Source organism: Falco peregrinus, chromosome 11 (genome assembly GCF_023634155.1).
Source record: "Falco peregrinus isolate bFalPer1 chromosome 11, bFalPer1.pri, whole genome shotgun sequence".
Taxonomy (NCBI): domain Eukaryota; kingdom Metazoa; phylum Chordata; class Aves; order Falconiformes; family Falconidae; genus Falco; species Falco peregrinus.
In genome coordinates, this window is record NC_073731.1 from 27,264,594 (window position 1) to 27,286,299 (window position 21,706).

General features: G+C 40.1%; 1 protein-coding gene across 1 annotated transcript in view; it reads right to left on the reverse strand.

The window, feature by feature from the left end:
• Positions 1–21,706, reverse strand: part of ENAH (ENAH actin regulator) — a 99,481-nt gene that overhangs the window by 13,656 nt on the left and 64,119 nt on the right. The window contains 8 exon segments of the mRNA XM_055816177.1: positions 11–77; positions 2,423–2,471; positions 2,798–2,852; positions 3,250–3,386; positions 3,651–3,761; positions 3,763–3,959; positions 5,787–5,897; positions 7,811–8,130. Of these exon segments, the coding sequence (XP_055672152.1) occupies positions 11–77; positions 2,423–2,471; positions 2,798–2,852; positions 3,250–3,386; positions 3,651–3,761; positions 3,763–3,959; positions 5,787–5,897; positions 7,811–8,130 (1,047 nt within the window).

A 21,706-nucleotide genomic window follows, 5' to 3' on the forward strand; every position in this document is an offset into this window, starting at 1 on the left:
AAGGGAGTACCTGGAGATAACAGGTGACTTGCTTCCATTCACTGTATTTGTTCTTTCCCAGGGCTTTCTTGTTAGTTCTGAAAAACACAGAGAGAAGATTAAAACCTGTCTTTTTCTACTTGTGTGTAATTTATGTGAGGAAACTTCCAATTACATGGCAACCTAAGTCAGCTGTTGGTCTTGGGGTCTTTTTGGTACTACATTGCATTAGTTCTTTGATATTAAACTACAAGTAAGTTGTGTCCATCTTATTTTTGATCGTACTACCGTTTATGTTGGGATAGCATCCTAAAGTCTCACTTTTGTTCTAGATGATGTAAACGCCATTTGATTCCTAATCCAACTGGGAAAAAGTCTGTCTACATTTCATGTACCTGATTGCTTCAGTTGTGAAACATGGAATTCTGGAATTATAACCCAATATAGTCCGCTTCAAATACTGGGGGAAGATGTTTTTAAACTAGGGAGCTTTCCTGAGCTGTTAATGAGTTACATAAAATTAATTCAGCATTGATTTCAACAAAGTGACAGCAGGGATGATACAACCTCACACAACTAGAATACCTCTCAGCAACAAGGTGTCTATTTTCCAAAGCCTAGTCCCCAAAAAGATACTTTTAAAGTTGCAAAACATCACTTTTCCCTTCCAAAATAATACAGATTCAAAACTAAAGGTACACTGCCCTGGGATCCAGAAGAGATCGTAGCTTACTTACCACCTGTGACACTAGGTAAAGTTTGATTGTGCATCTCCTCTCCCATCTGGCCAGCTTAGACTCTACGGACAAGCGCTTCGTTACACGCTGGGCCTAGTCTATGGGCACAAGGGTCTAACCTACAGTCAAGCTTAAAAAGCCTTCACTTTCCATTACGGGCCCTGCTTTCAGTTCTGCTTAGAAACTTCTCCAATAAACTTTGACTATACATCATGAGTTTATTACAGTGACCCAGACACACGTGAAAGCTAGCTTTATTGAGCAGCTTGGCTTGTCAACAGCACACAGACAGAAATCACAGCCCAAACAAGGCAAACGATTCAGTTAAGGACTGTTTGGTTTGTGTTCTTGCATGGTGAATGACATCCCCCACTATCACCAGCACCTTTAGCGGTCTCACCTGAGGCCTTCCTCAGGACATACCTGTCACCATAATGTTTCGTTCCTTACGGATCGACCAGGTTTTCATTCCTTACAATGTGTACACGTTCAATCTTCCCGTAGTGTGAATTGTTATTACTCGCTATCACCACTTACTCAGGATTTCAGTGTGCCACCGACCTTATCGGTCTCTATTTCAGATTTGGGATTTGTTTGGTTGCTCAGTTCTGCTAAGCTGGGCAACCTGAGCCACAGAAATGACCTTTCAGAGTCCCATACTGACCACGAATTCGCTGGGACGCAGCTAGATAGTAACAACAGGGTCTGAACTGCACAAGTCTGCTAGCACAGCCTGTGACCCAGCCAACTACAGGCTGCCAGGGCTAGTAGTAAGTTGTTTTAAGGTGAAGCTTAATTTGATATACCATGCTTCAAGACTTGTTCTGCCATAGCAGTTGTTTTAGCTGTATCTGCAAAATTAAGGAATTTTTGCTAAGGCTGCCACTTGCTCCAGGACCATGTGATAATTCTGATCTAGCTGAAAGAGCAACATTATCCAAGGGTCATACATCTGTACCTTTTGGTACATACCATCCCAGTACCTTTTGGGATGGCAAACTGCAGGTTATATGCTACATCCTCCCCCTTGTTTACGCACATAGCGAGAGCTGGCCAGGGAAGCTAAGGCAGTACAAGAAGGTACTACTGAGGACAGGAAAAGAAAGTCTGGAGCATCACTCGAGTCCTTGTAAGCACAAGCGTTTTCAGTATGAATACGTACGCGTGCTGACAATACCTCCTGGCCAACTACAGAACCAGTGAGATGTAAACTTTCCTTACTGACCGCAGGAAAAGCGTGGGCCACGCAGCTGCAAACTGCCCCCAGCACACCGCGGCAGAGGAACGATGGCTAAAGCATTTCTGCTCCATGCACTTACAGTGATCCAGAAAGGACCGTGGCACGTGAGGGAATCTTTGCTAAAATACCTGGAAGGGGCAACTGTTTCTGCCTGACAGTCTTGTACATCTGCTTTGAAGGAAATAAACTTCTGTCCCAACTTGTGTCCTGCAACGACTGAGACAACTTGCTTTCACATTCCCTACCAACTGCTTTCTATGCATCAGCCCCATGGGCTCGACACAGGAGGACCCTATACAGAGTGCAGTGTTCCAGTGAACGTTCATTTTATCTGCCATCTTCTGAAACATTTCTGCACCAGGAACCATTCTACAGCAAAATGCTGGGCTGTAATCATGGCAGGAGCAGGAGGCTCCAAAATTCAGCACAGCATCAGAGTCAGAGTTCACAAACCTGTGCTACTTACCAGGTGTGCTTGTTGAAGAAACCTTAGAAGTTGAAGACTCTGATTCTTCCTGATTAAAAGGGAGGAGAGAGGGAGAAGGGGGGAGAAGGGGGGAGGAGGGAGAGAAAAAAACACCACCTTTGACTCTTGTGAATCTAACAGATTAATCTCAACTGTTTACATATTTATTTCACTTTTTATATAGATTTACATGGTTCTGCTCAATTGTATGTAGAAAATGTGCATGCACTAGGCACTTCACAAAGTGGTGGTTATGTGTGTGTATATATATATACAGAGAGAGTAAAGTATAAATATACTCTCATGTACACCATTAGAATCTCTCTCATAATCTAGTACTGAATATTGTAAAGTATATAATATTTCTCAACTCACAGTTTTATCTTCTTTCTGCTCTGATTCTGTTGATCCCTTTTCAGCAATTCTTCTCCTATAAGCAGAGGCAAAAGTTACCAAGATCATCACGGCTTTAAGATGTGAAAATGTTTTTTAGTGTAATTAAAGACAGTTAGATAATTGAAAACTAGCATTTTAAAAAGTACTTTCAAAATATTTTCAGGGACAAAGCCCTCCCACCAAAGCAAGCGTGTAATTCTTTCTCCTCATGAAGTCTATACCCCCTCCCCTACTGCAGCACAAAGACTTACACAGAAGTACTGAGTTACACTCAAGTAAACATTTTATGAATAGCCAGTTTATCAACTTCACAAAGCAACCACATGAGCAAGCCGATGTTTATTTGATCCTTAGCCAGCTGCAAACTGGCACCCAAAATCCTACCTCTATGATGACTAAGCAGCTGGAGCATAGTAGAAACAGCTCCTTACCTCCTGGCCAGCAGGGCACTCATTTCTTCCATCAACCCACTGCCTCCCAAGGGAAGTGGTCCATTTCCACGGCCACCGTCTGTTTTAGATGAAGCAGAGCCCCCTCCTCCTCCACTTGAACTGGAGGAGTCTTCACCCTTCATAATACACAAAATAACAGCAGAAGTGCAAATAAAATGATAGCCGACTTAATGGAAGAAGCAAAGTTCACATGAGAAAGAAAAAACTGTATAAAGAATGTGATGGGCTGGTAGTACATCCTGTAAAGCTTTTTTATTAATGAATTAAGTGTACCCCAAAAGTCTTGATACTGCTATTCATCTTGAACAAAAATTACAACCAGTTCAGGAATGCAGGATTTAGAAACAGGAATTGTGAAAAGAAACAAGAGTTGTATTTACCCGTGAGACTTTCCTAAGTTTGGCTCCAGCAAGTGCAGCTGCAAGTCCAGTTAAAGGGCGATTTTCTTCGGGCACAAATCCCACTGAAAATCCAGAGGCAGGGAGGGGGGGGAGCAGGAGGCGGAAGGGGAACAGGAGGAGCTTGGCTAGGAAGTGGAGGAGGTGGTGGTGGTGGCGGTGGCGGCCCTGAAGGTGGAAGCGGAGGTGGTGGTGGTGGGCCAGGAGGAGGTGGGGCTGCTACTGAAGACTGAGCTGGGCCAGGGGGTAGGGGGGGTGGGGGAGGAGGTGCAGGTGGCCCTTGGACAACACCTAGTATCAAAAAGAAAACAAATAGCCTATTAAGGATTTAGAAAAGGAAATCTTCTTTCCATTGAAATACTGGTTCTTTTGCTCAGTGTATGAGACGCTAATACTGGTAAGGGTCCTTATTATAGGCAAGAAAACACGGCAAGTTTCAGGAGGAGAGAAGCATTCTTATTAAATCCACTGAAAATATTACATAGCGTGCTATGAGAGATCAAACAGTTTCAGAGACATTTACATACAAAACCCCTCCAGTCAGGTTCTGTGCTGCAACCAAGAAGAATCTTACACCGGGAAACAGGCAAAACTTTTACAGAGAGCCAAGTAAGGCACGAGTGTCATACCGCACAGCAACAATACTGTGTGTCCAAACGGTGCTAAACACAGCATGACTCTAAACTGTACTAACGAGCATTTAACACTCCACCCAAATATATGAACCCTTGAATTGTTTGAGTTTCAATGCTAATTTCTAAGGTGTATAAAAAACCTTCCTCTTAAAAACATTCCAGGAATCAACTCCAATAATTTAAGAAAAACACTAATTAGTGAGTTAGAAGACTGACGTATTTTAAGCGGATAGGAACAAGCTCTTCTATTTTTTTAATCTATGATTCCTATAACGCTTTAAATTCACATTGATATGCAACACAAAATGTGTTCTGAAGAAAGAATATTCTGATGATCACCGTGTTGTTATTATAGGAACAGTTTAAGAAATTGTGACTAAGAAAACAGCCCCACACATCCTCCCCCCTGCTTCGCCCAAACTGCCATAAGCTACTAAAAATGCTGCACAACTACCTTAAACAATGTCCACAGGCAGGAACTGCATACATGAGTCTTCCTGGCTTCCTACTCCTCTAAGCACTGTGTAAATCTAAAAAAGCCTTTTTAACTCTCCTGACGTCACTCACCACCCAAGCGCACACCTATATTCCACGCTGATACCGGTGAGGCCACCCTCTTTCCACTCCATCCCAGAGTAGCTCACACCTTCACTGAAGACAAGAAGGTATAAACAGGATCTACTCTGCATGGCTTGTGTGCGATGAAGCCGCTGCCTGCTCATCCCCCAGGAGCCCCTCTGCCCAAACCTTTAGCTGCCCTACTGCAGACTTACGGACTAAGACTTATGTCTACTAAATCAGTATAAAAGCAGGATTCAGGTTAACAAAGACATTGACACCCACATAAAACACATTTCCATCCTATTTGTAGAGTGTTCATTAAGACTGTCACCTGCTTAACCAAACTTTTTTTTTTTTCTAAAGTCTTTTCTGCTACGCTGGCAGACTACCACAGGAAGACTTGCCTCTACATATATGCACGTGTACAGCCGTGTATCGAAATACAACCACCGTCCAGAAAGAAATGCTGTAGGTGTTACATACTACTTTCTAAATCTGAAACTAAACAGAGCGCCAAAGTGGTTCAGATCATTCCTCACTTAAGGTCACTCACATGTCCAAAGCCACATATATGTTCCTCCATGTTGGCTGCCATTAGGAAACTAACAATGCTGCCTGCTCCAAATAAACTAACAGTGCAAGATTTACCAAGCTAGTATTCAACGAGCTCTGTTCTCAACAGGTGAGAGCTTAGGAAATCTGAATTTTACTTACGACAGGCCACGGAACGCCAGCTGTTACCCACGGAGCTTTAAAGTTTCCCTTACCCCAGTTTTCCAAATGGTATTTCCTTGTGGTATTAAGATCACTGCAACTTTGGAAGCATTGTATTAATTCTTCAGGGCAGTTACGGGCTTTGATACCAATTGGTTTCGACTGCATTCCTGATTAGTGCATTAGTAGCAATAACAGAAAGCCTTACCCTGCTGGGTCGTAGGTTCAATCGGCTGAGAGGCTGCCTGCAAGACTGGCTCAGAAGCAGAGGAGTCTCCCAGCACAGAGTTTAGAGAGTTCTCAACAGAGGCAGGGGTAGCTGCAGAGGGAGAAGGGAGAACACTAGGCTTGGATGAGGGAGTCGAGGCATTCGGGGAGTTGGGAGAAGGAGAAGCTTGAGGTCCAGACAGTGACAGAGGCGGAAAGGAAGGCAGTAGGGGGGGAGGAGGTGGCGGAGGCGGAGTTGGACCTGAGGTAGAAGGTGAAGGAACCGGATAAGCCAGGTTTTCAGGAAGCCCGTTAGGAGCCGTAGGAGACGTGGACATTTGGGTCACTGGATTAGAAGCTGACACTGGGAGGACAGGTCTTGGACCAGTAGCTTTGCCTGGTGGACTGCTTATCATTACTGGAGGAGACGGGGGAAGGGGGGCAAAACTGGGCGCGGACCAGGCAGCAGGCTTTGTATTTGGAGGCAAAGTCGCCAGGGCATTGACAGGAGAAGGGGGCCGAGAACTTTTGTTCAGCGGACGAGGAACCGTAGCGTAATGGGGGAGAACAGGGTGGAAAGCTGAGCCTAAAGATGTAGCAAAACGTGATGCAGAGTGCCTTAGAGGCGGTGTAGGGGGAGTGGAAGTCGGTGGTGCAGAAGTCACTACAGCATACTCCGGTGTGGCCTCTGACATTGGTGCCGAGACTGCTTTTGCATATGATGGAGGAGGTGCTGAAGGAGGCTGGCAACTGGAGTATTCAGGAAGTGGAGTGCTATACGGGGAGCTGTCGAAAGATGGAGCTGGACAGAAGATGGAAAGCAGCAGCAAAGGCAGGATAAAAAAAGGAGAAAGAGAAAAAGGGAGCTAATGAAGCAACAAAACCAGCATTCAAACAAAATGTATAAATGTAGACTATAGTTAGTACCAGAGGATTAGGCACAAGTGAAAATACTGTTAGGAAAGTTTTACATATTATCAACAGCTGCTTTAAAATTTTAACAACTATTTTTGTGCCAACATTTGAATTTACAAGTACGTTCTGCAGTAAGTTTTCTCAAACCCCATCTCTGAGATGGATTAGATATAGCGTTGATTAATCAGACTTTTATCAGCTTTTATCTTCTTGTTTGGTTGCAAACTGCAAGCAAGTGTAGTGATCTTAACATTTGTTTCATCTCCATGAAAAAAACCTCATACCATAGGCAGCAAATATCATCTTTCTCTTCCCCAGAAAAAGCTCCATCGCAAACTTCAAAGTACTGGGAATAAAAAGACCAAAAATCCTCTGCTCTAAAATGACTAGCTCTTACATAGTATTCCTTGACTTTTACCATGACCTGACTTACATAAATTGCGTTTGTTATTACAGAACAACCAAGTGCTTGACTAATGTTCCATGGTATTACCAAAATGAGAAAGCTTTCAGTTATCACTGGACACATTTCCGCAGGCAGTGCATTATCTTACCTACAAATACATACAATACATTTCACTGAAATGTTACTACAATGATAAATTAAGCAAGACTTCATACTGAAAGGCATTTCTCGCACTATTACTTTGCCTTATATAGTTACATACCTTCTACATGCACACACTCCACCTGATATGTTTAGGTTGCAGCTTTTCCCCCCAAACTGCGTAATTAGAATACATCTTGTTCAATAGAGCAAACAATGATATGACATTTAGAAATTTTAACTCATCATACTTTAACCAATGTTGGACGTGCCCAATACGATTCAAGTTCTTCAAGCAATGGAGTGAGCAAGTAGTGCAAAAAAAATTATTTCAGAGTTAATGAAAAATAATGACAGGAAAGTCAAAGCTCTAGGGACTTCTTGCCATAAGAAAAAAAAAAAGAAAAAAAAAAAAAAAGAAAAAGCAGCAATTCCAGAAGCCTGCAATACTGACTGCTGTTACACAACTGTACTCACTACCCTTTGTTGCTTCTCCCACTCCATCACCCAAACACATAAAGAGTAGTCTGGTACTTGAATACACTCGGTTTTGAAATTCTTACCAGCATTTGCAATTCTTCTCTCTCTCTCCCATTCCAATTGTTCCCTTTCCAACTGTTCTTGCCGTTCTCTTTCTTGCCTTTCCCGTTCAAGTCGTTCAAGTCTTTCTCGATCCTGCCTCTCCTTCTCTTGTCTCTCCCTTTCTAGGCGCTCTTGCCGTTCCCTTTCTTGCCGTTCTCTCTCCAGTTGCTCCTGTTCTAGGCGCTCTCTTTCAAGTCTTTCCCTTTCTAGCCTCTCTCTCTCCAGCCTCTCCCGTTCCATTCTTTCGCGATCCAGCCTTTCCCGTTCCAGCTCCTTTTGCCTCTGTTGCTCTTGCAACTGTCTACAATCGTGAAAAAAGGAAAAAGACTAAGCTGCAAAGTGAAAACCAGAAATATCAAGCAACCGTTAGAGGACAAGAAGAGAAACTAATCAACAATCTCTGCACCAGCAAGAACAAAAGCACAGCATTTGTACCTACAAAAAACTCTTAACTCTACATGTCATTTTTCTGAGCTGGATAATAGTTTTATTATGTTTACAGTAAAAAGAATCATATATCCAATTTCCTCTTAACTAATTTAACGTTCTGAGACAGCTTTCAAGAGGTAAGAATAGAAAGCTGCTGTTGATAACTTACTGACTGATACAATCTTCCCAGTTCAGGATATGGAGTTACATTAGTTCTTTGCATGGTATTTTATACTCAAGGCAGCGAATAAAAGTACAGTGAAATAACAGTAACACAAATACTCATTGAAAAAGACCATCCTCAAACAAATTACATTTTTTGGATAAACTAGAGTCAGCTAGTATTTATTCAAATTTTACAGAAGCATCAAAAGGTACACATGTCCCTCTCCACCTGCATAATACTACATGCACATATAACTTAACTGGCATCAAGATGGGAACACCCTGATGGCAGGAGAAAACAGGACAGGTCAGAAAAAAAAAACCAGGGGGCAGCAGCCAAGGAAACAGTGCAGGGAGCTGAAGAGTTTCCATCTCATGGGAGTCTTTGCAAAGGAAAGCAAAGAGGAGGAAGATGTGGAAAGGAGGAAAACAAGTAAAAGCCAGGCAAAGAAAATATAAAGAACTTCTAAGAGTAAGAAGGAATCATGCAAAATTTGCTGCCAAAGCCACTAGGCTGGCTGAAAGGACAGACTTTCCTGCTATAATACAGTGGGAAAAGCTGTAAACAACCCTTTTGCTTTTATTCCTCAACTTGGTTTCTATTTTCTTTAGTTTTGGGGTTTCTTTTAAGTTGTATTTAGAAAAAGAAACATGTTTCTAAGTTGGCTAAAATACATTTTTTGATTATTCAAAGCTTTTTTATCTCTTTGGGGAACTCACTACTAACACAAAAATCAGCACATCCTCCTCAAAGCGGTGGCCAGTATGTTCCTGTCAGTACATTTCACTGAAAATGCAGTTAGTTATCATCCTGTTTGAATTCTGATTTTCAAAAAAAACCCATGACATTTAAAAAGGAAAACTAGTATATGAAGTGCACAGCCATTTTTTTTCCTGTCAAGCTTCACATGCAAACCGAAGATAGCTTCTCAACAAATACAAAGCACAGCCAGCTTTTAACTATAAAGCAAAAAGGAGACCTAAATTTTGACATCCTAAGGCACGAGGTATGTGTTTTCTATAGACTGCCACTGGGCAATCTTATTTGAAAAGGTCACAGGTAATTCTATACTATATGCTTAGAGCCATATAAATCTGAAGTCTGAAAATGAAGGGAACCAGCTATTTCACTCCCATTCGCATCCAGAAAATAGTGGCAGAACTGGAAACTCCAGCCCATGCAATGTTACTACTGAAGTCCATCCTCTTTCAGGCCAATGTTTTTCCTTTATGAAAAAAAAAAAACCAACCCAGTACTGGTAAGATACTGAAATTTCATAATTGCTATAAGCAATTAAGCTCTGGTTATATACAGCAAAAGGACTTTTTCCTACTGAACTTCTTACCCAGTATCCCCAGAAGCAGCAAATTAATTCTGCTCCTGCATCAGTTCTCCCTTCAGTTCCTGCTCTCCCATATAAAAAAGCTGTAATGACAGTCACTAAGCAATCAGGGCTGCAACTCAGCTTGCTAAATGTTTGGGTTTTTAGCTTCTGAAGTCCACCAAAAAGTCTGGTAATTGACTGATACATATTTGGAATCAGTAGAAGATTTCTACAAAGTATCAAGAGAATACAATAAAACCCACAAAAATTTAAGCCCCAAAAGAGATATTAAAAAGATCTTTGGTATTACATTTTTGCTTGCTCTGTGTTATACAAAATTAGTTTTGTGTTCTTTTTCCCTCAGATAAAATCTATTATTAGAGGAAAGCAGTGTTTCACCATGGTTAACTTCAGCTTGGTCATCTTAGGCTCTTTTTTTGTAAAGGAGAGGTGGATGCACATATGTTTGTAGCTAAAAGGCCATTCAGAACTAAAGTCAACATTTACAGACCCCAAAGCAGCTTTCTGTTGTTCGTTCTTTTTCATTCATATGCCAGTAATGCACATATTCTACCTAGAAATGTACACGCTATTGATCCTAAAACTAGAGTGTAGATAAGGCATTTGAGGTTATAAACATTTCGTGTTATATTTAGTTTATAAAACAAGAAAGTATCAATTCACTGGGTTTAACAACACATGAAGCAGCTGCCAGATATTTAAATTTTCTTTTTCTTAAGTTCTTCACTTCTTTACAGAAATAGAACCTCCATATAGGTCACTTCTAGCGTAAGAGCAGCGTCACCAAAGCAGTTCTGCAATAAGCCATACCAAAAGCTGTGCCATTTCATATCTTCATAAGCAACCTGGAAAAGAAACAGCAAGGTGCTCTTGACTAAGCTCCTTAATACTAAGTTATTTAGGATTGCAAGGATGAGATGGCAGACTATGAAGAAGTACTGATGGATCTTCTAATTCCAAGTAACTAGGCAATAAAAAAATCCAACTCAGATATAACTGAAGTGATGTAGGGGAGAGAGGAAAATCTGCTGAATTCATAGATGAAATGCTGGACTTCAAGTGGACTACTGACTCAGGAGTGAGCTATTAGGGTTATGACAGTCTATGACAACATTCATTCACTGACGTGTTCTGTTCAAAAACATAATCCAGATGCTACACATTAGGAGGGATTACAGAACAGTATAGGAAATACCATCACCTTGTTTCACAAACCCCATATTCTCTGTTCCCAGCTCAAAATGGGGAAAATAGCAGAACTGAAAAGGTTCAAAGAGCAGCAATGCTATGAACAAATGTACCAAACACTTTCCATTAAAAAAAAAACAAACTAAAGAAGCTGGAATTCTGCATTCTGGACAAGGCAACTGGAGGTCTATAAAATTCTGAGTGATGAGGACATCCTAACACAACAGGTGGGAAGAAAGATTTGGTGCAACTAATGACAGCAAAGCTCAAAACAAAAGAACACCTCTGCACATCAAGCAGATGAGCTATGGAACGCCTTGCCAAAGCGATTCAAAAGAAAAGCAGCAAAAAGCCCCCAGCAGAAAAACAAAACAATAACAAACCAACCCCAAAACACAAAAAAGCAAATCATGGGAGCTCATTTAGAAGACAGAAATTGCATCATGCACAAGAAGCCATTGAACCAAAAATGCCCAGAGGATGGGAGAGTAGCAGAAGGAAGTATTTCAGGTGTTTTCCCTGGCCCAGAAGAGTTTTACCTAAAGCTCTTCTAACTACTGAGAGGCGTTAAGTGCACATATGTCTATACATATGTATGACATACAGGGGGAATTGGGGGTGGGAGTGTACATAAATATATACTCTCTATATATGGCATGTAATTACCTGCAATTTTAGCTAAAGCCCAAGATGTACACTGCCCTAATTTCACAGCTGGGACAGGCTAAGTTTTCTTCTCAGTAGCTGGAACAGTGCTGTGTTCTGGATTTAGTGTGACAATAACGATAACACACTGATGGCTTTAGTTGTTGCTAAGTAGTGCTTACTCTAAATCAAAGACTCTTCAAGTTTCCCATCCCTGCCAGTGAGCAGACGCACAAGCAGCCGGGAGGGAGCAGAGCCAGGACAGCTGACCCGAACTAGCCAGAGGGATATTCCATACCACAGAGCATCGCGCTCAGTGTATAAACTGGGGGGAGTTGGCCGGGGGCTGCTGACCACTGCTCAGGGACTGGCTGGGCATCGGTCAGCGGGTGGCGAGCGACTGTACTGTGCATCACTTGTTTGGTCTCTTCCTGCCCCCCCCCCCCCCCACACACTTTTCACCACAACTACTGGTATTATTATATTTTATTGCAATTATTTAATTGTTCTTAACTCAACCCATGGGTTTTATCTGTTTCCAATTCTCCTCCCCGTTGCACTGCGGGGGGTGGGACAGGATGGTGAGCAAGCCGCTGCATGGTACTTAGTTACCAGTTGAGGTTAAACCATGACATATACCTAAATCAAACTGTTTGCTTGGGACTTCCCAGTTCTCCTAATATGTGTCAATAAATATGTGAGACTTTTGGAGGGTTTTCTCCTCCTCCAAGACCCACAGAGACACACAATACCCACCTGTCATAACAAAATGTACCTAAGTGTTTGTATGCTTTAAATTTAATCTGAAGCAAAAAATACTTCAGTCAATCAACATAAACTGTATTGGCCACCTGCTAAGACACAGATAAAAGACTGTAGTGAGATAACCACTTTAACCTACACAGGGCCTGAATTAAAAAAGTTCTCATTACTAAATAAATATCAAGTGACTCAGTATTTAACGTTGTATTTTTGTAAATGAACCCTCATTTTCTATTTCTTAAGGAAATAAAGGAACAAAACCAGAATTTTTTGATACGTGCAAATAAAAACTATGAACAACTTGAGCACTTTGCTTACAATGCAAACGCTCTACCAAGAGAGGGCAGCAAAATACCTTCCAAACATTTATCTTATACGAAATCTCCATGCAGTAAGATACAGGAGATTAAACACACCACTGCCGAGAATAATTTTAAGCTTATTCTCATTATATATTGCTGAAGCATCCCTTTGTCAACAAGGAAAAGCAAACAAACCCAAACAAAACCCACACAACCACAACCCACTACATTTTTACAGTCATTTTAACAATCCTTTCCAATAGAAAGCCAAAAGTGACACAGGTCAAAAGATCAGTATGCCCATAACACAATCGAGTTGCTTTAACACAACTTAATGAGCAAGGATGAATTTTGTAAACTAAGAAAGAACGACAGCTTAACAAGTGTTAGAGCTGTAGCTTAAAAAAGATTGAGAACTTAATGTGTTTATCAAAAAAAGGATAAATTTGTTTGCAATAAATCCCTCTGGTTTTGTTTAGTTAGCATTAGATAATGTGATTTTATTTTAAAATTTTGTTAGAGATCAAAATTATATTATGCAAAAGCATTAGTAGATTAAGAAGAGTCATTACACATCAATTAAAGCATGTTCTAAAGCATGGGAATGTTCAAGACCATTGTGAAAGCAATACATGAAAATCTTTCTGCCTTAGAAAGCCCAGTACATAAGAGTCAACTTTTGAAAGAGCTAGACATACTGAAAATGCCGCAGAAAGCTGGCTTATAGTGAAATGCTCATTATGTTAAAGCAAAGTGAGTCTAATTATTTTAAAAGTATGGATTACTAGAATTTAAGAGTTAATTTACATCGAACAGCTGAGACTGCTATAAAACTGTACAGCACGTCAGTCATACTCAAGGCAGTAAGACATGGGTTTAGACTCAAAGCGTCAACTTCAGAATAGCCGCTAGCTTTATCACATATCCTATTAGTGAAACCTTCTGGATTTTAATTTGTTTCATGCTAAAAGTATTTTAGGAAATTTCTTTCGAGTGTTTTGGGGGTGTGTGTGGGTTCAATACTGCAACAAAAATATTGCAATTTAATACTGCAGCTTTTAAAATTATTTCCCCTCCTGCCCTTACACTTTTGTGCGGTTAAGAAGGTATGAGGAGGTATTGTCAGAGGATGAAGAAAGAATCATATTTGTAATACTAACTTGTGACTTAACTATCAGCATTAATCCTGCAGTTTTTTGAGCAGCCAAGAATCAGGAGCATGACCACATTCTTGGAAATAACACAAGAAGAAAAAAAAATATGAGCAGAGTTAAGTACACACTGTTGCATCCCTGCTGAAAAAAAAAAACAACCACCAAACCACGCTCTGTGAGTGAAATGTTTAGAATTTCTCATACATGACGACAGGAAACCAGATTTGCAGTTAATTTTCCCAGGTACACACAAAGCCTTCCTAGTTTGTTCTGAATCAGATCATAAAAGGGTGTAACAATTCAAGAGTGCTACTGTCTCAGCTCTTGATGTTACATGAAATGAGCCAATACCACAGGTAGAGAGAGATCATTTTCTATTATGCCTCTAGCAAGTTACACCACTACGTTCAACAACTAGTGTTGTTGGCCAGCCAGGCAACAAGGAAGCCATCCCAAATTAATACTATCCATTCCCTTTAGATCTGTTGTTTTGGAGGTGGGAGGCAAATGGGAAGAAATAGGCGGTTGTTTTAGCTTCTGCTCTTGGAGGTGAATGACTGACAGAGATCCTCTGGTTGCTAAAGACACAGTTAATCTGAAGAACTGAAACCTCAAAAAATTCTCTTAAAATATGGCCATTACTACATGGGCTGAAGGGAAAACAAAGATCTCAACTAGGTCAAGAAACTTCAATGTTTACTGGTAAAACAATATTCTGTCAGAGCAGGCATAGCAGCCAGAGATAACCTGTCCTTTTCTGGAGCACTTATTCACATTTAAGCCTGTACCTTGGTCGTCTGCAGAAGAGTTACTGCAAGTGTCTCTGTAGAAAGACTGTCATTCCACCAGAGAAAGTATGCCTCAGCATTAAGCAGCTCTCAGTGTCAAAAAACAGAGTGCTGTGACAAGGGCACCAAGAGAAAAAAACCCTGAAAGTTAACAAATTCATTGCTGAAACGGTCTGCAAAAGCAAATAGCTGTCTGCTCTGGCAGGTCACCTTGTTTCCCCAAGTGAAGATTCTCAGTACATTCACATAAATCTTCAGAATTCTAACACTGACTTGCTTTTCTCTTGGATGTGAGATCAAGCCATTAATTTTTTTCCTGAAAAGATGATAGGAAACCGCACCAAGACGACCATATATCAACTGAATAACAGAATTCAGCCACAAACCCAAAAGGCTTCTTGTCATGAAGCCAGATACATTAAAGATGGAGGTATTTCCATGATCAGTGCAGACCAAAGCATCTATGTGTCATATCCAAATTCAACAGGCACTGAGCTGATAGACATTCCAAGACGAACAGAAACTCGTTTGAAGTATTTAACTTTAAAACTCACTGTAGAAGACAAAGATGCAAGACAAAGCCTGCAGAAAAAGTACCTTGAGGAACAGACCTGACTGAAGTAATTACTGCATTGATCAGCTGCAGGCAGATAATACATAGTATCTGACAGCTGTTAGTCATCATTTATGAACACACCAATGTCATATTCCCTTCTTTCTTGGCTGAAAAACTTAAGTGTCAAAGCAGGGCATCGAATCACTCAAAGATCAATAGGAATATTAACCTTGTTTTGTCTGCTCAAAGATACACCATCACAAAGGAAGGAGAAAAAAAATCACTAATGAGTATATTGAAAGAGGAACCAAAAAACATCACTTGAGCCACTAAAAAAATAACATGGAATTAAAAATCACAAAAGAGATTCTCTTGAGGGGAGATTTTCAGGTCTGTCTCTCACATGGTGTTCTTGGCTTTTTTTGAAAAATAGTTTCTTGCTTATGCTGTTACCTATTCTAAAACAAACAGTAGCGGGATGGTGGAAGACAGACAAAAGGATGACACCCAAAAGGCAACACAAAGGTTGCTAGACTGCTGCTAGCTTAAAGTGTTACAGTAATATATTTTGCACTAACTATTCTGCAAGTTACCATTATGACATTCTGTATAAGAAACCAAATGTGATGATACAAAAGTATTCAACAACGTCTGCATCTTTCATTCTGTGCATCACTTTTTTTAAAAATAAAATTAAGTTTTATAACCCAGCACAAAGAAGAAATCTAGGAATAACGCTACCGTGTCAAAGATCTGAAGGTAAGTGTATAATAGCAACTATAATTACATCTGGATTCATCAATCCAAACCAATGGAGTTGTTCAAACTGTGTTGTTGGTCTGGCTATTAAACTTACGCTTACCAATTAAATAAATATTAAAAGTAAGTTCAAACATTAAAATACAGTCACCAGTTTTTAAAGTTGCGTTGCAACGAGTAGCGCTATGAGAAAATGCCTGCAGTATTCCAGTCCTGGTGCCTCAGTCTGCCTAGGCTTTCAGGGCTGCCCTGAGCACTTGCACCACTCTTCCATGCCCCAGCATGTGGGCACAGATAGCATTATCTAATCCAACAGTCACTACTCACTAGAATACATCTCACATGACGGCTCTCCTCCTCCCACCACTGAGTCACTGCAACAAACAGAGCAGCTGGCTGCAAACAGGCTACACAATGTGTAGCTGAGCTAGAGGCACCAGCACCAGATGCAGGGTGACCTCAGCTCCATCTGAAGCACGTTGTCATCTACAGAAGAGCAGCTACCTTGTGACTGCAAGGAATGGCACGCACTCCACGGGCATCAATTTAACTAAATACAGTCAACCTACTTTATCACTGTTAAAACTGTTTATGGGAGGGGAAAAAAAAACCCCCAAACTGAAAAGTGCTATAACATGCTGTTTTGAACTCAGCTGCCAGTTGGAGTTTAATGCCTTAATCCTCTCTGATCATCTTCTGCACAAGTTCAGAAAAGGAAAAGGTGCGTGTGCTATGGCACCTCAAATTTTCAGGAGCTTATCTGAATAATAAAAACTGAATATCAATGTCAAACTTGCTCTTCCGTCTCTAATATTAAATATTTATTCATCATTCAAAAATTCAGCCTTTACCACAGAGCTCACTCTCTTGTATGGTCAAGTATATCTACTGAATACGTAACCAAAGGGTCTACACATTAATACTTATGTACCATGGAATGAACCGACACCACCACCACCACCCACCCCTCAAAGTTCTTGATTCAGTTACAAAGAGAAAACAATCTAAATCATGTCAATACAGGTTGCAAATTTCCATCAAACACAGGCAGCCTCCATTGAGACCGAGAATCTTAATGAATAAAAAGTACACTTGATTCACATAACCTCATAACAACCTAACTTCAGCAGAAGTGATCAATAATTAACCTGTTCATATCTTCCTAAGTGCTCTCAGTTGCATGAACTTCACTTTGCATCATCTAAACTGAATTCTTGCTATATGCTCTTACTAAAACTCTCACCAAGTTAGCTTTGGTTTTTTTCAAGTGCTAGATGGTCCCAACAGCTTCTACCTGAGCATACTGTACCTCGTTTCAGAGAAACCCAGACAAGAGCTAGTCAACTTGATAAAATGAGCAAGAAACAGACACTTTGAAGATCTGCAAAAGTTCAAAAGGCAAGAGGTTTGTGAAGTGAGTTTATGTATATGCTCTGGCACTGACAATTACTTCCAGCTTCAACAGAGGTGGCCCTCCAGTTCTTTACGCAGTAGTGAAAGGTGAGACTATTTCAAATAATGTCTTTTTAAATAATTTGTATCAAAGAACACGTTACAGCTAATTTAATGCAAAATTAGAACGGCATTTAACTGATTACATGTACCACGCTTTTGAAACACTAAGCAAATTAGTCATACTAGCCATTTCCCATGGTATAACACTTCCACTGTCAATTTGCTTTTCCCCGTAATCTAGTATTAAGACATCCTGAACACCAGTATTTGGTCTACAGGTTGATGGCTTTTCCCCTGAAGATGCTTAAAACCAGGACACCTGCTACCTATTATTTCTCATTCCATTTTGGTCATCAAAATCTGCAACATCATTCAACTCCCCCGTTCTCCTTCGTATGCATGTATCTCAACTTGCATCAGCAGCAAGGACTTGCTTTGTTCAGCAAAACACCAAATAAAATTTGATTGTTCCCAGCCCCACTGACGCAGGAGGAACCGCCTGCTCTTATGCTCTTCACACATCCACAGCAATCTCTTCCCTTCCACCCTAACTAGGAAATTCCCTCTTGGTATCTGTCAAATGCTTTACTAAAGCCCAGGAATACCACATAAACAGCCTTTCTGCTTTGGCAAAAAAAAAAAATAATCTAGGTACAGTTTACTGTGCTATGTTTTACCTGGTTAATTACTCTTTCCTTCAAAAGTAGTCTAAATCTTTTCACATTACCAAAATCAAACTAACAGGCTCTCATTTCCTTGATTGAAAGGGATTTAAGGTCTAACAAGCTTTTCTAAGTTCAACCTGCATTAGTTGAAAATAAAAAGCTAAAAGAACAAGGTATCAAGCAAAAACTAGTAACCAGTCACCATGATAAAGACATGAAGAGGCAATCATAAACCTAAAGGTTATTAGATACAGCAGTTCTAACAAAGGGATCTATTAGTGCTCTTTGATCAAATCTCATCAAGCCTAGTTTTCCTCACCTTGATCTTTTCAATATATTATGTAAACTAACAGAACACTGGAACTTTTCTGGCAGATGGCAGATTGCAGGCAGTCATACGTGCACATAAAATTTTAGAAAAAAAGTAAGAATTTCAGTAGCAGAAAACACTAGTTTCATTGGCAACTCCCTCTCCATGGTATATTCCAGTGAGTGCGGTCAGGACAGAACTAATTTCATAAAAGCGCACCACAATAACCAGAAACCTGGAAAACTGTAGAAATGTTTCTAATCCAAATTTCGTGTGTTGCATTAAACAGAAAAAAACCCCACAGAAATGAAATTTTGCAGAAAGGTTAAGATTTCAAAGCAATTTTGCCAATGTAATCAAGGCTGCTTAACGGAAGAGTGCTCTTCCCAGCCTGCTAAACATGTCACTGTTACCCAGCATCTGCCGGCACCCATTACCTCTCCATAAAGCCAGTTATTAACCCTCTGAAAGCTCGACTTGACAAAACGAAGGAAAACTTTACTGTGAATGGGAAGAAACTCTGAATGGAAAGAAAAGGAGAGGCACTTAAAAAAAAAAAAGGTCATTATTATACCAGAACTTTGTTTTCCAGAAACTATGAGGTCAAGTAAAAAAACCACTAAGTCTTTAGAATGAGACAAACAACACTGACTGATGGGTCTTTTTGCTTCTGGCTCCCTGTGTCTCCTGTTCTAGTATGCAATGCAGATGCTAGAAACATCCAAGAGGCTGCAGGCTGTCCCACGAAACTACCTCAGCAAGCTCAACTTCAAAAGTTTACACTGATCTAACTTTGATCTGCTGGAAACCCTTAGCTTAGGCATTAAAAAACCCCTTTGATTCCATCTAAACCACATCTCTGGGATGAGACCTTCATGCAGATTTTGTAACACAGCACACAAAACAATCAATATGACCGTATTCTACTGAGCACTTTTACATCCTAAACCAAAAAGCCAACTGCTGTACCATATTTACAGGCGTATCTCTAGATACAGACTAGAACTGTTTGCTTAGTTATAATCAATCCACATGCTTTCAAAGAAACCCTGCTTCCTCAAAATAAACTGTTGGATTAACGGCACAATTTCAAAAGCAAAGGAAAACTGGAAACATTACATCTGGCCACTAACTATGGAAAGGTCGCAGGCTGTGGGAGGTCGGTAGAAACCAGGCTACCAGGGACAGAAAGTCACGGGCAAACGTTCCTTCCTTTAAATTACTGTAGCTACATTGCTACTGAATTGTGTGATGCAGGGGTTTTTTCTGTCAGTTTTTCCACACATTTTCAAAAACAGTTCAGGAATTATGTATGTAATAATTACTGATTGGGGGGGGGAAATATGGTTTATTGTACCATAGCTAAAAAATTAAATTAGCCAAATCTCAGAAAAAATACTTTTACTCTGAAATAAAAAGCATTCCTGCTTAAATAACTGCGTAACTCCTACCCTTGTCAGCCTCTGAATTTGCACCATCTAAAACTAAGAAGCCTTCCAAAAGATACAATGAAAACCACACCGTATCAATACTACTTTCTAGCACAGTCACACACCAAGTTTTCTTTAATGGTATCATCCCAATCCACGAAATAAACCACAAGTGTAAGCAAACTTGAAATATTTAACAATTACAAACCCCCCTAATATTCCACCTGCATTTTGCAAACTTCTAACACTCTCGAGTACTTACGACAGAAGTCTGTCAAGTTTTGGTCCGCTACGTCCATGAAGGACAACAGGTGGCTTGTATACCTTCATTATTCTTTACAATCTATATGCTTTCTCTGTTTCTGGTGTTCTTGGTCTCTTTATTTATAAAGCAGTGTTGATTTTGAAGTTATTTATAAACATTAACTCATTAAATTCCCAAGTGTCATATTAGATACCAACTCAGTGACTCATATTTCTGGCAATGTATTTGTCATGGCTGGAAGAGAAGGTAAATTTACATGCACGAGTAGTACACACAGGCATGCCATGAACTAATCTTATATTTAAAAATGGTATTTGACATTAAGTAACTGAAGTTAACAAATACATATGTCAAATGAAGTTGGCTCATTATCAAACAATCAGTGGAATTTATAAACACTGCCTGACTACCGCTCTGACAAAATGAAAAATAATCCATATAACAAAAAAATCCCTTCATTTTTGAGAATTGGAAATGGAAGCTGAAGTGTTTCTAAGCTTGTTATTACTGTACTTAAAATGAGTGCAAGTTAAGGAAAATTACAGTTATCTTCAAGTACTCACTGAGAAGGAAAGCATATACCATGTGTTAAGGTTTCTCAAGACAGCAACAAAGTTACCAATTCACCAGAAAAAATTATTTCATTGATCACCACCTGTGTGATCTTGGCTCCTAAAAACCTCAGTGTTTCAGACTGTACATCTGGTCCTAGTGATTTTACAGATTGTTTCACTGCACAGTAAACGATGCAAATATTCAAGTAACAAGCTCTGCAGCAAAATAAAAGAGGAGTATTACTACTTTAGCACTTTTACACAAAATGTAAGGCATCTAAATCCTTTCTAAAATAGAGAAAAATCTCTAAACCAAAATAGTACACTTTAGTTGGCAATGATTTGATTTATTTCTTTAGTTCCCCATCTTCCCAAGATTCTTGAACACTGATTATAAAAGTGAAAGAAAACATCAGATCTCTCTTTAACATATCATTCTTCAGCAGTCACTCCTTTGGTGAAACACTTCAGAAGAAACATTTCCATTTGTGCCTAGGAAAGCCCTGAAGCTACAAGCCACATAATTTACCTTTGAAATCAGTCCTGCTTTGAGCAAAGGGTTGGACTAGATGACCTCCATAGAGTGCCTTTTTCAACTTTGGTTTTTATGTAAACACATTTTTCTCAGGCTTAGAATAATTTTTTTTAAAAAAATAAATTTCCTGAACTTTAAGTGGCAGTCTGTCAAACATTACTGAATCCAGGTACACCTAAGGGGAGGGCTATGAGACCAGCACTTAAAGACAACTATTACCAAGCCACATCTTACACAAAACCCCCACCCCGGAGACACATTTCATGGGCAGACTCAGCAAAGCCTGCCTTTCCACCGATCCGTTACAGGCCCCGTGTTCCTTCCTACACAGTAACATTTATTCCCTTCTTTTGCATTCCCTGTAGTCTTACCGTTCCCCACAGCATTCAGTTCTGCCCACACTGCCTTTACCCTTTAGTGAGAGTGGAAATGTCACTTGTAGATGTATTAGTGGTAATATATTCCTAAGCCTTTTCTTCCCAACTATTTACTTACTCTCTACATTATGGTATTAAGACTATCGTTATTACAGTCTGAGAACTGAAAGACAGTTACTACAGAAGAGAAGT